Source organism: Myiozetetes cayanensis, unplaced genomic scaffold, assembly GCF_022539395.1.
Source record: "Myiozetetes cayanensis isolate MyiCay16 unplaced genomic scaffold, myiCay2020 scf13, whole genome shotgun sequence".
NCBI lineage: Eukaryota > Metazoa > Chordata > Aves > Passeriformes > Tyrannidae > Myiozetetes > Myiozetetes cayanensis.
In genome coordinates this window covers 16889894-16907245 of record NW_026086937.1, presented here as the reverse complement: position 1 = coordinate 16907245, position 17352 = coordinate 16889894, and the positions used below count along the sequence as shown (strand labels likewise).

General features: G+C 45.1%; 1 protein-coding gene across 5 annotated transcripts in view; it reads left to right on the top strand.

Annotated features, from left to right (window-relative positions):
* KCNMB2 (potassium calcium-activated channel subfamily M regulatory beta subunit 2) overlaps positions 1 to 17352 on the top strand; it is a 98857-nt gene that overhangs the window by 66860 nt on the left and 14645 nt on the right. For 4 of the 5 annotated variants that reach the window (XM_050308244.1, XM_050308247.1, XM_050308245.1 and 1 more), the window contains one exon: positions 15139 to 15249. The exons of the other annotated variant lie outside the window; for it this stretch is intronic. In XM_050308244.1, the coding sequence (XP_050164201.1) occupies positions 15139 to 15249 (111 nt within the window). The remainder of the gene's footprint in view (positions 1 to 15138; positions 15250 to 17352) is intronic. 5 annotated transcript variants of the gene reach the window in all.

Below are 17352 nucleotides of genomic sequence, written 5' to 3'. Positions count from 1 at the left end.
GCTGGGGGCAGAGCTTTCCACCTGGAGAGGTGAAGGCCACTGCCCTTTGTGTAGCTGTCTGATTTTCATGCTCATTCCTGGACACCCCTTGCTTCCAGTCCCCAAAGCATCCAAAATAATGAGGTATTGCCCAGACTGAAGCCTGTGCTATATTTCAGCTGTCACTGGCCATGGCTAAGCCAGCTCGTGTATCAGCTCTGCTTCGTGCAGTGTCCTCCTCTCCACCACGATAAAGTATCACCAGTGCTTCTGTGGGAATGATAACATGCTACACCACTGAGATAAATAAAGCACAGTGTTAAATCTTGATGTGTTTACACCTCCTAAGAGAGGGGGAGAGGCCTATAAAATTCCTGCTAAAGGAGACATGGCTGTTCAGATTGTTTGCAGCTTGATAGGTAAACCCTGCAGCCAGTTTTTATTGAGAGTTGCTGGCATTGGTCTTAGAGGGCTGTTGGGGTTTAAGAAGGTTTTGGATGACTACTGTGGCTGTTTCTCAAGGTTTTGAAGTATATTTCATAAATGTTCAGTTCAGACAGGCAGCTAGGGAAGTTTGGATCCCTCCTCTCAGAAACAGGGAAAAGCAAAACAAAGCTACAACTATGGTGGCAGATGGTCTGGTACACACAGAGCATTGCTGGTAATTTTGCTCCTTGCACACTGAAGAAGGAGGTCTGGAGTGATACTGAAAAAGCAAGAAAGTCCTCTTGTTCTCTCTTGTTCTTCCAAAATGTGTTTCCTAATCCATTCTGGTCTTCCAAAGCTATCAGTCTGAATTAATGAAAACAGAGCAAGGGAATGGTACTATTTCTATTAATTATAGAGGCAGGTTTGTGCAATAAACAGAATTCATATCCCTACAGTGCTGCTTAAGTACCTATAATTCAGCTGCTCTGTTCACAACTGCAGCATCTTCTTCACGTTGTTTTACAAATTAGCAAACCTGGAATCAGCAGCTGAGTACAGTGTGATGACATTCAGTTTAACTACGGGGGATCTGATCTGCAGAAATCCACAGGTGGTCTTCCAGTGCCGCCTTTCACTGTGATGGAGTTACAGCTCCCAAATTAGGTGCTCTTAGATCAGCTCCATGTTTTCCGTAGAAGTGAAAACACGGAGCCTTAGGAAATGGTGTCAATTCCTTATGGTAACTGCTGGTACTCTTCTAAGTACTGCCAAACTAACATTTGGGGCAATGCTCTTTCAGAGATGGGTGGAAAGGGGGGCCAGGGCACTCCTGGGATGAGGGAAGTCACCCCTTTTGAGGGAGTGACAGACAAAAACTACAATTCCCAGGGGCATAAAGGAAAGCTGGAAAGGTGAAGAGTGACAGTCATTCTTGTTCCACGCCGGTTTTCCCCTTTCCAGAATAACTAAACTTTGCTTTTCTCTGCATCTGAGTGAGAGGAAGCAAATTGCTGATTTCCAGTTGCCAAATGCATTTGATAGCAGAGCTTCTGCTGCGAGCCCAGAACTTTGCACCAACAAACTGGTCAGACTCGGGAGAGCTCTGGTGAATTAAATACTCCAGTAGCAACATTTTCCAAAACCTGTAAGGTACCAATGGCAGATCACTTCAGGTCACAATGTGTTCTGATAGCAAATGACTCCACCAGGATAAGAAAAAAGGAAAAGGTATTTCTCTGAGCTATAGAGCAAAAGGTTGATTTTTTTAATCAACTGCTCACAGTGCTGCTGGTGTTACATTTTAAGCATCTGATTCAGGCATTTGAGAGGAAAGGCTTGACTTTGATTGAATTTCCATTGTGGCAAAAGGGAAAAATAAATACAAACAGCATGAAGAAATAAAAAAGTTACTGTTGAATAAAACTTTCCCCATCATTTTTTAAATCTGTACAGATACTGGAAAAAAAAATCTCTTTTTTTTTTTTGTTTGCATGAAGGTCAAAATTCATATTTTAAGCATTCTTTCAGCAGGCGTTATGTTTAAATACTGAACCACCTGCCAGTTTAAGGAGCACATTTCTTCAATTACATCCAGTATTAGTGCAGCTGTTAGGATTTCCCAAAGGACCACTGCAAACTGAAGAAATGCCTTTGCTGTGGTGCTGACGGGTTCTGTGGCATTGCCCTACCCTTTGCTTGCTTCTGCATTCAGCTGCTGGTCTCACTGATGTGAATAAGAAGAGAATCAAGAACCTGGGCTCTTCTGAAGTCCATATCAAAGAGCATTTAAATTATAGACTTCATTGCTTGTACAGCAGCTTTAAAAGAAGAATTAAAAAAATAAAGCAGTTCCAGTGTAAGGAAAAGAAGTAAGTGGGGGTGAAAGTTAAATCTTACACACTATACAATATAAATGCAACCCCTATTACAGAAGCCTCTGATAATATTTCCTGTAATTGAATTACTACTATGAAATCAATAGAGGAGGATAACCCTCTGAACACATCAGGAGGAGGACTACCAGCTTTTATTTATTTACTACACTGTTTTACAGAGAGAGGCACACATGTTACAATTGGGACAGCTCAAGTCACGAGGAGGGAATTACCTTTTACCTTCACAAGTTTTCCTACAGGTATATTTTTTTAAAAGGAGCTAAGTAAGTGGAAGAATTTGAATACCAGGTTTTAGGAGCAGAATAGTATCCTAAGAATACCTACCTATGAGAAACATTTTTGGCTTTACTTACTATGGCAGCCTCCTCAGTCACAAGCTCTGCTGTAAAGCACCTTTATAATAGAAATGGTCTTCTGGATTTCAAGGTCAATGTGGAAACACAGATTTTCTGCATTTTGATTCGAATGTAACTCTCATGATTACTGGGGCTAGGGATTTTTAGCAAGAACTTTCATAAAAGCATTAAAATGGGTGAAAATCAATGTGTAATTGTTAAACTGCACTAAAGAGCTGAGAATGCAGACATAACATACATGATATGATTTTTACCATCTATTGGCTTGTTTCATTAATGGCAGTAACAAATGCTTAGTAAAAACCTTTTGTTGTTTGGAAGAAGGTGGCTGGGAGCTGGCCAAATGATGTCCACCTTAAAGACAAAGACCAAGGAAGGTGAGATGGTGCAGGCTGTATCTGTGATAATTATTTGAACAAATCCCATCTGCCTGGCACTCCAGAGTAGAGGCAAACTTTTGCTGTCTGGGCAGGTCTCCCATGTATCTCCAGTGCACATTTTAGCAGCCAGAATTTGCTTTTAATCTCTCATGTGACATTTGGTGTGTCAGGACAGTGAATTCTGTCTTGATCCTGATAGTTCCTGTCATTCAGCAACTGCTGGGTGGCAGCTGGACGGCATCAGCAGCACAGCCCGGAACAAAGCCAGCAGCACGTGGGGATGATCAATCCCAGGGAGGTGCCACAGGGCCCTTCAGCTTCAGAGTGTCCCCAGGACAGAGATGGGATGTTCACCTGACTGTCATTCCTTGATGGTGAGGAGTTTTGAGCGTACATCAGATGAGCCACTTCCCGCTTTGGGACCTCGCACATCCACACACTTGGACATGAGGCATGTCCTGGGCACCACCACGGTGTCAGAGTGTGGGGGGTGGGTGGGAAGCGACCCACCCACATTAAGCTGCCCGTGCACAGCCTTGCAGTTCTCCCCAGCAGCAATGGGAATCAGGATGGTGCTGAAACAATGGGATTTGGAAAGGTTTTTGAGGCCTGAGTTAGGACTTCTCCTGGATCTGCAGCCCGCCCTGGTCACCGAAGATGGACAGTTGTTCAGTGGGGTGGTCAGGGGAACCCACCTGTGTAGGAGAAGCCGTTCAGTGCCAGATCTCTGACTCACTCCCACAGAAAGGCAATTCTCACTCAGTATTTTACACTGGAATTTCAGTACTGAGATGGGTATCTTCCAGGAGCTAATACAAAATAACTTCCCACAAATGGCCCAGCAACCCAAAATCTATTCCTGCAGCCTGACAACTTCAGTGTGTTGCCAGCTCACAGCTTTGCTGCCACCAGTTCCTCAAGGCAGTTTTACCCAGAACTGTTGAAAAGGAAAACATTCACTGTGCCCTGGGGGAAATGAAGCATGGAAGTCCCGTTATCACTGACAGAAGTTTTGTCTCTAATTCCCCATCTGCTCTTCTGAATGTTAACCTACAGTACTGGCACATAACTTAAATGATAAATAAGGATTTCAAATAGGAACCAGAAAATATTAGTCAGATAGGCTGGTGGTGTCTGCAAAAATGTGGTGTGGACACTCATGTTTCAAGGAAGTGAAATGAAACAAAAAAATAGTGTTGCATAACAATCAAGGGAAAATGCTAATACAGAGTAGGACAAAGTGGTCAAAACCGGATTAATTTTTTTTTTCTTTAATCCATATAGGATCCTTCACAGCTCCTCATTCCTATTCCTATTGTTACTTGTGGTTAGCAGCTGAATAAAATAGCACTCAAGGCAAGAAATCTGGGAAGAGAGTAATAATGTGATGCATAGTGTTAACTCGCTGATTTTGGAAATATCCATTTATCTTGGTTAAATAAAAGCTTAGCCCAAGTACTAAGCCAAGTAATCATAATTAGGGAGAGAAAAAGACATTCACTTCCTTGGAAACTCAATACTCTTCAACAGTAATAGCACTGCAGTGACATTGTTCGAAGCTGGACACTTGCAGTAATTAATATAGATTATTGCCATCTGAGGAAGGGAAGTATCTGTGCCTGCTCCTACCATTGTTTTAATTTCAGACCAGTTATGAGACCAAAAATACTTTGTGTTTTTGTTTCACGGACATGGCCCCTTCACTGTTCAGGCTCTCAGAGTACAGCAGAGATTTTGTTCTCTTTATTGGTTCAAAACTGCATAGAGGGCATATGTACACTGTTCTCAGAGAGACTTTGCCTTTGTTCTTTCTCATTATCTTTTTTCCTGACTCTCAAGAAAAATTGGTTTTATGCTAAAAACTATATTACAAGAACACATCTATTAAGAGATTCATGAACTCTTGAGCTATTGTTTTTCTAAGGATCTGTATTGTCCAGTGCATCATGCACTGAACTCATCTGCAAAGCAGGTGCTTTAGTGCTTACGCTGATTTCTGACCTATTAACCTGGTGCAGCACTGCATTAACCTGAGTGCATCAGCCTCGTCTCAGTAGTCAATTAACTCTTCGACTCACCAGATTTCCCACCCACCTCACACCACTTCTTCTGTGCATTGCACTACTGCCTTGCTGCAATATGCAGCTGTTCCTACTCTTTGTTGTGTGGTCACATCACCACTATCTGTGTTGTGTTCCCTGTCTTTCTAATACTCTGCCTTCATGTGACCCATTTAATTTCTAACTTTCTCCCAGCCTTGCTCGTTTAGACTGGGTTTGATCTGTGTCCTAACCATGAAGGACTCCATTAGAAAGGCTTTCTTCTTGCCCTCTTGCAGAGGAAATGATCCTCTGGGGCACCTTCCCTCTAGGAATTAGGATTTTGCATTGTTTTTCTAATCAGCCAGTTGGCTTCTGTCCCTGATATGTGACATGGACATCCTTACCCTCACTCCACAGCCTATTACAAAAGATATCTGGTCCTGTATCAGCAGGAGTCCCCAACTGGTGAGCATTACTTTGCTATGCCATGTTTAGGGGTCGTTAGAAATATTACTACCACACTATTCCCACCCAGCTGCTCTATTTTTGCTGTGAATAGCAGAACTAATCAATGGAGAGAAATCCCTTCCATTCAGTTAATATCTTAATATTGAGCTCATTGTTAAAACAAGAGTTCCTCGCCACTAATCAGCAAAAAGCACTCAGGCACAGCAAACAGGGAGCTCCAGAGGACACATGCACGAGTTCGAAGGTCCACAGAGCTGTGGCCATGTTGCACATGACTCAGACTCAAGAGCCACTAGGCAGCTGCACCTGCAGAATTACATTTGAAAAAATAAGGACACTAAGAATATTAAATTCTGTGAAAATTATACAAAATGTATAAAGTGAGGGGGGAGAATGTCTGGAGCTTTTCTACAGCACTTGGGCACAAAATTTTGCTTTGTGAATTTGACACAGCAATTGATCATATTCAACTAAGAGGGCTACAGATGGTGAAGTCTGTGTTCTGAAAAGATGACAAACCACCGCAGAGTGCTTATGATGCAAAATTTACCCTTTTGTAATAAGACAAAGAGGAAAGATGCTCATGAGAACTAAACTGGATGTATGCTCTTACCAGACAGTTGTTTATTTCACAGCTCCATGACTCGGTATCAGTAGTATTGTGGTATTATATCTGTCTTTTCCTATCAAGCCCTTTCCTTAGTTTCAAAGGAGACAAGTAATTTCTACTCAATGTCTGTCATAACCAGGTTTCTAAGCTGATGTGGCAGGATTATTCACAGCCTATCTGTAGACAACCCTCTGCATCCAGAGATCCTCAAGTGGGTCCCAGAGACCAGTGGTAATGGAACACAAGTGCCAGCCAGCTGGAGAACCAAGCTCGTGCTCCTCTTGTTCCTCCAATCCAGGAGTCTCTGACATTTAAACCTCAACAATCTATTCCTTGCATATGCCAGCAGATTTAATACAGCATTGTTCACTGACAGCCAGGGAAGCTAAACCAGCACAGTCAAATAAGTGGCTTGAATTTCCAGTTCATGTTGGCAGGGCAAATCCAGCACTGCAGGTCCTCTTCCCTGGTCACTGTTTTGGATCAGATCTTTTACAAACCAGCCTGCACAAACACGGTGCAAAAGCAGCTGCCTGCAATGGTGAAGTAGCTTTACACCCATACCCAGAGCAGAGAGCCAACCTGCTTACTGGGGCAGCAGTGTGGGCTGGAGCACTTGTCTGAACCAGGGGTAAAGCCAGGGATGAGCTTTTTGTAAAGCATGTCCTTGCTCAGCCTCTCTGTGTCACACCTGTACCTCTGCAGTATTAACATGGTCATGGTCATGGTCTTTAGTAAGATGTGACATGTGAAACCTCACCAGTGGTCTCGTGTTGGTGCTGCCTGCCCACCCGCTAGGAGCTCACGTGTCTGGCCAGCTGCACTCTGCTAAACCCTCATAAAAATTAACAAGAAGTGTAAAAGCAGAGTGCTGTATTTTGCCACAGAAAATAAAGTCAAACAACATCTAAAACTGGGGAGGGGAGGGGGGGAAAGGGGAGCAGAGAAGGCAGACCAAAGGCAACATAAGAGTTGTATTTATTTTCTAATCCCATCTCTTTTAGTGTCTGTGATGAGCGCTGTAACTAAAGGAATCTAACTGAATTAGAATTTCAATATGTCCTGAGCAGATTGGAGCTGTTTCCATTCATGAGCAGCACGTCCCAGCTGTAATTGCCTGCTCGCTTATCCACATAGCTCTTTACAGCTAATCCAAATGCAGACTCAAAAATAAATAGTGCCAGAGCATTCACTTCCCGCTGGGCAGTAGTTTTAGCTCGCCTCTGCCTTTGCTTTGTTCCGGATGGTGCTCTCGATGGCAGAGGGACTGACTCAAAGGAGATAAAAGATGATTGACCTGCCCAAGAAAAGCCACTCCTGCTGTATCTGCCCTGCCTGTTTTGTGTTTTTCCTCTGGGTGCTGCTTTGTGTCTGTTTATCTTTCTCTGCCCTCACCTCTCTCCCAAACCACATCACTCCTGCAATCCACTTCTCCTTCGTGGCTTCCCTAAAAGCTGCTGGTGTGCTCCGTGTCCCCAGAAGCACATCGCCCTTCCCGTCTGTGTGCTCCCACCCACAAACACACCACCAGGATTTTAGCACTGAAATTAAGCTCTCTCTTCAGGGATACTTAAAAGCCATGTCCTTCTCAGATTAGGTCTTCTCTGGAGGGGTGTAAAGCTGAGGCACAGTTGCACAAAGCTGGACGAGGTGTCCCCACGGATGGGACTTGGCACAGCCACAAAGCAAGGCTCTGCCTTTGCTCTCTGACATGGGAGTCTGTACGTGTGTTGGCTCTCATCCCTCCTCGCTGGGTGGAATGGTGGTTGTCCACCATTTTTCAGGCTGTTTTTTCCACTACAACCACCCCAGACTTCCTGGGAGCCTTTGACCAAGTCTCAGCAGCCTCTGTGCCTCTGTCCATCACCTGTACAACAGTAGGGCCAACACCCTGTTGCTTCACAGTTTGTGGGGTAAATCCCAGGCCCCTGAGATGACAGTGGTGCAGGGGCATAGGACTTGAGTAAGAAGCCTCTTCAGCTTAGTCAGAGGTGTCCAATCCCACCGTGGAACCGATTGTTCTTTAAAATAGCATTGTTAGTGTCCAAAAGAGCTTTGTCTAGGATTTAATCAAGTAGGTACCTACAAAATCTCAGCTGGAGAGAAGGTCATTCTCTCCTGATGACCATCAAAGAGAATGATCTCAGCATGGAGCTAGAGCTAGAAACACATCCCTGGAGCAGAGAAGCAATGTCTCCACCTCATCTCCTTCCTCTCACTCCCTTTCCTTTTCCCACTGGTTTATCACGGCATGACCACAAATCACAGAGCATCTTCACTGTCACCCACATCCTCTTAGCCAGCCAGCCCAGTCCAGGGCCATATAGCTCTTCTGGTGCAGTGCAGCACCCAAGGTGATATATCCCTCTGCAAAGGCAGAGAATTGCACTAAGATTTAAAGGAGAGAATCAAGTGAGGTAGTGCAGCACTTTCACTGCCTTCATCCTTACCCCCAGGATCCTTCTCCATCAGCAGAATACTACCTGGTCTTTGGCAGAGCAGATCTCCCTATAAAACTCTCTTGGCTCAATTGGATAGGAGTTGCAAGGGAGTGACCCAGGACTTGCCACTGCTGCACCCCCTCCCAGATCCAGCCCATTTTATGCCACTTTGTGCCCTTCTCCAAAGCCAGAGAGCAGCTGAGATGATGAATAAAGTGCTTGCCTAATGTGTCACTTGCTACGTAAATTCAAATTCAGCACAGAAAGCTAAAAATGTTTGCAGAATCCTGACAGGCAAAGGGGACAATTATCCTCAGCTGCTCCTCACAAATGTTGATCCCCATGACTGCAACATGCCAAGGGAGGCATTGCCTCGTGCTTGGATTGCAAACTCACCAGCACCAAAACATGAAGATGGTAATAAGGGCTGGCTCTTCCCTGGATGCTCTGCTACCTGGAGATGGCCTGGAAATGTCCTCTGCCAGCTGCAGCAGTGGGACCAGCACATCCCTTGTAGAGGTGAGGAAGCTGAGACTGTAGTGTCAGACTGTCCCAAGGCAATCAGAAAGTCACCAGGAAGTTGTGACTCTCTTTCAATGACAGACAGTAGCTCCCTCCTTTGTAGCTGACCTGGAGACACAGGAATTTCTTTTAAAAGTTTCTCTTTCAATCAACTAAATCAGAATAATTATCTCAGTGTGGCCAAGGTGAGTGAAACGAATTGTCACTGGGACAGTAACATATAGGAAGAGGCACTGGGTGGAGGAGAAGGGAGAAATAAACAAAAAAATTTAAAAAAAATTAAAGAAAATTGGAGGAGGAAGTTAAAGTTAAAAAGATCAGAAAGAATAAAGACTATAAAGTCTACAGCCATGCTGGGTGAGCTGTTTAGACTTGTACTAGGAAGGTAGCTCTTGGGGAAGGGGAAGCCTAGGGATGAAAGGCATCATTAATGGCAAGGCTTGAAAGCTTCTTCAAAACACAGAAAATCAGCACTGGAATGAAAAACATCATGAAATGGAAACCTGGAAGCTTCAGAGGTTACATTGGAATATTTAATTTTGAAGTGTGAACATACTGCATATTGTCATGTAGCAGGGAGATGCAGATACCTCAGCCTTCCTGAATATCTCTGCTACTCCTCTATATACTGGGGAGAAGGAATTAACAATTGTGAAGGATGACTTCACATTTAAAGAAATTTTGCCTTTGAAAACAAACCCAAATGTCACCACTGTGTTCCACACACAGCTTTCGCTTTCACTGGCAGCCCCATTGTCTACCTTTGGACATGAAATATCCCAGACATGCTTCTGACATGGGAGCTCAGCAAGACCACCCTTTGTCCAGGATGTCTCCCTCATTCAACTAAAAATCTAGATGGAGAGCTCAGCTCTCATCTCTGAGTTCTAGGGAGATTTAGGAGAAGGGTCGGAAATAGAGGTGAATCATTAATGAAGCATCATTAGCCATCAGTCCTCCTAAACTCCTGTCAGTACATTAACACCAGCTGCCCATTGTCCACTTTCCCCTTGCCATAATTAGGAACCCCAAATTCAAGGTCATTTGCCGTTGGATTAGTCAGTTAGTGCAGCTGGAGCTCCTGAGACACTGCAACAAGGACAGTAATTTATGTCCCTCTGTCCTGCACTGGGCCCATTAGCCTGGGGAGAAGCAGAGTCCAGTCACGAGGCAGAAATACACCATTTGATATTGCTGTTGCTGCTACACAATTTAGAGCTGCTGCTGCCAGAGCCTTAAATGTTCCCTAAGTGGTGACTGTCTTCTGCTAATGCAGATGCATTTCTTTTGTGAGTCAGCTTATTGCTGTTCTTGTTGGTCCGTGCTTGCTGTCCTTCCATTTTGGATGCAGACAAGGGCCCTGGGTCCAGCTCTTTCATTCTTTCAATACCAGGACTGGAAAACTCGCCTGGATCAACTCCTGAAACAGAGAGGATTGTCTTTGAACAGCAGTTACCTCCACCACTCTGCCTGGGAGATTGTACCATGCTCTAAGGCACCTAAATGCCAGATTACCCTCCAGTCAGGCTGTGCTTTACATCAAAAATTCAACAGGCCACTTTATTTACTTTCCTATCCTTCATCACACAATACTTCTCTCTGTTTTCTGGCTCATCAAAGCCACAGGAGAACACGCTATCATCAAGTATAGACATACATAAGACCTATTGGGACTTAAAGTCTAATTGTTCATACTCAGTGAATTCCCCTCAAAGTGAGCCACCATCTCCTTGCAGGTTGCCTTTGATGCTTGGTTTGAGTCTCTTCCTTATCCCATGGGTGATGGTGGGTGGGACCACTCCAAAAAAAAGGGTCTATCCAATCATGAGAGAGATCAAATATCTCCCATTCCTCAACAACAGCTGGTCTGTCTGTCCATGAACAGGCACAGGCAGCTGTGTGGTGGCACTGGGAAAGGTTAATTAGTGGACTAATAGGAAAACTCTGGGGTTCACAGAAAGCTGCCTTGGGGTTCAAATGAATCCCCTGGCTGGGAAGCTTCCAGTATCCAGAGCACTTGTCAGCATAGACAGTGTTGGATGGGGGTGTATTCAGACAAAGCTGATGTGGTCAGTGATTATATCTTTAAGTGAATGCTTTTGTTGCCTTTTGATGACTCAGGGTGTCTTTTATGAGGTAAAATTAATGCAAGTGCTTCTCTTTTTACAGTGGCCACACTGCCCAGGAAATGAAATGCCATAAGGGGAGCAAAGCTCATTAGTTTGGTGCTGTAAATGGTTCTCCAAGGTCTCAGAAACCCAATGATTAACATAAACATAGACAGAGGCAATTACCAACAAACACATATATAAAACCCAGCTTTCCATGTAGAAACATGCTCTGCAGTATCCCTCTTTGGCTGTTCACAGATGTGGTGACCTAGAGGTAAGGGATTTTTCATACCAATCTGGCAAAAACCAAAACCCGAGGAAGGACAACAGCCAGCTCAGGGTGAAAACGAGGACTACGGAGCACATAACATAGTTCCCAAGGTACCAGCTAAGGGATCCTGCAATTCACCCTCAGAATTACATCCTTTTTCGGAGAAAATGGAAGCAAATCCTGTCCTGGCATGTTTTCTTCACACTGAAGTTCTCTCTCAGGCAGAGAGAACTTTTTGTGTGGACTCCTTAGGACACAGCAGAACAATTCTAATCTTATAAGAACTATTTCAAGTCTTGATCTTTCTATAGCTGGAAAAGTGGAAAGCTTGTCAGTGTTTCTAGTGAGTTCCATGAGATCCAGCAGAAGGTATAGTTCAAGAGGAGGATGAGAACAGGGGATGAGAGGAGTGGATCAGCCATGGGCAGGCTGTGACAGCATTGCAGGCCCACGTATTTGTAGGACACTGTGCACTTTTTACTCTGTGTTTCTCTCTTTAACCTTATGTATTTATTCAGAATAGACCCAAACATGAAGAATGAGGTGTGTTTTGTAAAAACCAGAGCTTGGTCTCCTGTCTCTGTGGCAACCACGTCAAGAGACAGCTGTGTTGTTGCCACACGGGTAAATAGTGAAGGAGACAGGGATATTTGGGCAAAGTCAGGGAGAAATCCCAGAGTTCCAACTCTAACAAAAGTCACATCAAGCACAGGATGTTATGGATAACCTGCCCTATAGGGATATCCCCCCACAGATTCCTGATAGTCAAAAAGCAGCTTGAGGCATCTCCTCTTCTCTATTTTTAACAGGTATTGTCTTGACTTGAGATGCTCCGTCTGTTCAAGCAATAGCACAATAGATTCTGAATGTGAGGCTGACATCCTGCAGTAATGAGTTTCACAGGCTGATTACTTGTTGCATGATAAAAATAAGTTGCCAGCAGCTGACTCTTAGAGGCAATGGGCAAAAAAAAAAATAAAGAAGTAGTGCTTCTTGTCTTCTCAGAAAAGAGAGAGGGGGCAGGGAAGGATAAAGGTTTCTAAACCTGCCTTGGGACTAACCCAGGGGAGGAGAAAAGCATGGAAGTTTGTTAACTGGCCTGGTGGGGCAGGACATGGTCATGTAGGTTGCAACTGTTCTCAGTTACATGTCCTCCAAAAGTCTTCCAAGGTGGGTCTTGGGAAGTTTGTGTTGTTACTGGTCCACAAAAGATTCTTACCTTTCATCTAACCCCTGCCTAAAGGATCCATGGACTTTAGTCGCTTACATCTGACCCCTGGATTAGCTGCTATGATGTCATCAGTGTTACAATTTCACACAAAATTAGGTGTGCAATTGTGTGTTAAATAGTGGTAGTTAGCTTGGATTGCCCAACTAATGAAGCAGGCAGCATTAATGTTGTCACATATGGACTGCTCCAGGGCACTGGCAATATAAGGGAGTCTGAAATCACTCCAACTTAGTGGGAAGAGAGACATCCCTTTTTCTCCTCTGGCATCCCCTCAGTGGGACAGATCCCTCTCACCCCAGCAGTGCTCTTGCAGTTTGCTCTGGACATTACAAATCTGCCTCCCTGCCCAGGCACTCTTGCCTAGGTGTCCCTGTAGGCTCAGACAGGTGGCAGAAGCTGTTGATCATCTCTAACATTTGCCCAAGTTTTGCTTAATTAAGAACAGGCTCTCTAATAGCATTCATCACCAGTCTCCTGATGGCTCTGGGACCACTCAGAGTGTGGTAGCACAACCAACCAGGCTTTCCCATCATGCCATTCATGTGTGACTGGAGGGCGCAGTTGCAAATATGTAATTTTATTTTCCAGCATTGAGGGACTCAGCCTGGGACAGACTCAGTCCAGCATCCAATCTGCTCTCCAGGCCCTTGGGTAGTTGTTCTGAGCCCTCCTGTGTGGCTCTGTGCAGAAACACCAGCTGGGTGGTCACTGTGGTGCTGCCTTAAGTAATATGGGTGCAAATCTTACCTACCAGAGTGAGGATTAGACACAAGATCTTACCACTGAAATTTCTGACCAATATCACCATGAAAATATTTAGTCATTGGCTATATTGATTACATCCTTAGCTACTTCATCTTCTAAACTACAGTTATTTCAGAGAGGAAGTGCTTCATCTTGTTGTTTATTCCCCAATACTTAACTACACTCGCAAGGAAAGAAGAGTCTTTTTGGCTCTCAGGCTGCAGTGATTACCACAGAGTCAGAGAAGGGGCTGGGGGAGATTCTTCTCCTTTCTCCTCCCTTCTTTTGGACTGCCTTCTGGTCCAATTTGCTGTTCACAAATGCAGTACAAAAGCTTTGTTAAATATTGCCTCTTCTTATTTTAAGTAAATCCCAGTCCCAAGACAGCATTTCTGAGCATGGCAGCTGGACCCCAGCAGGGAGGAGGTGACGGGGCCACCAGTTTGGCCCAGCCAGCTGCCCAGCTGGGGTGTGAGTTTGGCGTGGGGCTGCACCAGGGATCCTGAGATGGGGCCCTGGGCTGGTTCCAGTTGGAGAGCCCAGTCCCTTGGCACCCATCAGCCTGACTGCATACAGATGGATTTTGGCTCCCGTCCATGTCAGTCTTCCCCTGCAGCCACCTCTACAGTGTTTAAGTATTCTCCTGGTTCACCACTATGCAAATATTGAAATTAGCCCTTTGCATGATTATGTAGATAGTGACATTACAGACTTCTTCAGATCATGTGCCTTCTCTGCTGACAGCATCAACCATCAGGTTTATTTTTCAGTGAGTTAAAGAATGGCCCCCAGTGTATAAAAAACTTCAGCACTGAAGTATTCACTATCTGGAATATTTCTTTTTTTTTTTTCCTTAAGCTTTTATCTGAATGCATTAAAACCACAAAGTGCTGTGCTGTGAAATAATGCAAAATACAGCCCTCACAGGAAGGGCCCAGTCCTCAGAAATGGAGGTTTTTAACTGCGCCTCACTAAAACCAGGAGAAGATTAGGAGAGGCTATGAGGGGAGCCACAGCCTCAAAAGCAAGTCCAGTATGACCTGAGACCCTGAGAGAGGGCAGTAGGTGTCATACCCTCCAGTGAAACAAAGATACCCCTGGGCAGGGATCTAACTGGTCTGGCCAAATGGCCTCAGGATAGTAATTTCTCCATGGGAAAAGACACCTTTGTCACATCAGTTACATTTCCACAGAATGCTGCATTTACATCTCATACTTGTGCCTCATTCAGACGCCTTTCCTGAGAGCCTCACCTTACTGAGAGCTGCAGAACAACCAAAACCCTGTAATGAGTGTGTATGTGCTTAAAAAATAGCCTTTTTTTCCCCAGAAATACTGCCATAAGAACACTGGATGCAGCTATTATCTTTTCTTAAACTCCTGATGATTTCTTGCCCACGGTGTGAATCCTTTGCAGTGTGGAGCACAGCTAAGCCTGATTAGCCAGCCTCACCTTTTAACAGTGGGGCTAATGGGATTTATTCTCCATTCTCACATGCTGGTCTCTCATCCCCATTAGTTTACATCTCACCTTGAGTTAAAAAAAACAGTCCATCTTCAGAGCACACTGGGCATGGCCACAGGGGATTTGGCACACTGGATGTTATGTGTTCTGCCACGTTGGATGGGCAGTGACAAAAATTATCCCTCTTCCCCCAGGTCCTTCCATCGTCCCACTGCAGCGAGCAGAGCCAGCACTGGGCAACCCTCTAAAATGTTTATTTGGACCAGTGGCCGGAGCTCTACATCTTACAGACATGATGAGAAAAGGTAAACGGCACCTGTGCTGATTGTCTCTTACGGGTTTGAATCTTCAGGAGCGCGGCCCGTGGCTCTTCCCCAGTGGTGGCACTGGAGAAGGAGGAGGGATGCAGAGGGTGTCCATCTTGTGCCTCACAACCCTGGCTGCTGCTCCATGAGCACAGGATCAGCCAGTGAGTGCCAGGATTAACCTGCCATGCCAGCATAGGGTGGAGGGGCAATGCCACAGCCATGGCCAAAGTCTTCCCTATTCTCACACATCAGCAGCACACCGTGACCATCTCTGAGGGCAGCACACACACACTAATCCCCAGCCCTAGGTCTGCAGTCCCAGTTCCAAGCCCTGTGAAGCCTTCATGCTTTTTGCAGGTGTCCTTTCTGCTTCCAGCCATTGGCCACACCGCTCCTGCACCCTCTCCAGACAGCACACACACACAGTGCCTCCTCTCCCCCTGCCAGATCATTGCCCCACATGGCTTTTACACACCTGGGTGATGCATCCAGCTGTCAGAGATGTTTTCTGGTTATACAGACACATGTGAGAGGATTGCACAGTAGCTGGAGGATGCTAAGCTGCTTGAAAGTGAACTGGTAGCTCACCAGCCCACTTAAGTGGTGTTGCTGGAGGGAACAGGCTGAAGGAGACAGCAATAAATGAGTTACTGGATCTCCCAGAGGAGCAGGAAAATACACAAAAAAGAAGGAAAGGCAAGGAGAGGTTTGAAGTCCACAGACAAAGGCAGTGCTCCCCTGGGAACGAAAGAAGTTAAATATCATTGATGAAAGAACAATTGCCAGTAATACTCAGACTCATCCTCCCAAAATCTCTCTCCTTTGTAGTGAGATTTGCTGGACAGCTTGTCCTGTCACAAGGACACATTTGCCTTTCTTTTCTTTCCTTTGCCCCTTCCCTCCTCTCCTTCAGTTCCTCTTGCATTCACTATTACACACAATCACAAAAAGTCAGATTCCAGTGAAACAAAAACAGATATCAATGCATCTACAGTGCCAATTAGCAAAACACACTCTTCAGTTATTCTAATGAGACATTACTGCTGGCATCTGCTTGGGAAAATGAGCTCCTGAATTCAAGCAGCAGAGCTGCCCTCAGGACCCTGAGATTCTTTGGAGAACTGGCCCATTTGCTGACCTTTTCTGCAAAGGTTTCATAGGTGTTCAGCTCTCTGGATCACCTGATCCCAAACAGATATTCTGAAGAGCAAAAGGCCAGCTTGGAAGCAGGTTTCCATGAACTTCCAGTTGGAGCTGGTTATCTAATTGCCTCCTGTACTTCTGCAAGTCTCTTCTTTAATTGAATTTTCCCCAGGCTAATGTTCTCCTGCATTGAAACACTGTCATGGTCCAAGGTTAGACACTTGGAGGAGATATCTACCCACACTTTGGGCTGGCTGGAAGCCAAGTGCTCCTGATTAGCATTGCCTTTGATTCTCACCATGCCTTGCAGTGGGGCTGATTAACCTGGGCTGAGGGCTGGGCTAAACAGGGTTCATTGGCATCTGGTCAGCCTAAACCCTCAGCAGGGCTCATCCCTGCCTGCCTGCAGACACAGGGAGGAGGGAACAGTATCTCTATGCCTACACACCAGCCGTGGTAGATTCAGGTGCCTTGTCAAGCCTTTGGGTGGGTTTATTTCCCAAGTGGTGCTGTAGAGCCATACAGAAGGAATTGTTTGGACCTTGGGAGTGATTAATGAAATGCAGGAGGGAAAGGGAGGAAAGGAAAATGGAAATAAGAGAGTGCTGATGGCAGCCTGAGGGCTGCAGAAGAGAGGTGTGAACACAGAGCAAGTGTTGCCAGTGGGAGAAATTCATCCACCAGCGTCTGGCAGGGATTTTGACACGTGTAAGGTCACCAGCACCATCATTATACCAAACAGGTGGTGCCTTTGAGAGAAGTGACTTGCCTTAAATGACCCTTTCCTAGGAATTTTATTCTTTAAAATTCAGACAGGAAGATTGTCATGTAGATGAGCAAACTTGTCACCTAACACATGCTGCAACCACAGACTTTTGAGGGATTGCACTTTAATAATAACTGTGCTGTAATGAGTCACTTGCTGTAAAAGAAAAATCACCTCCTCCTGGGTGGAAG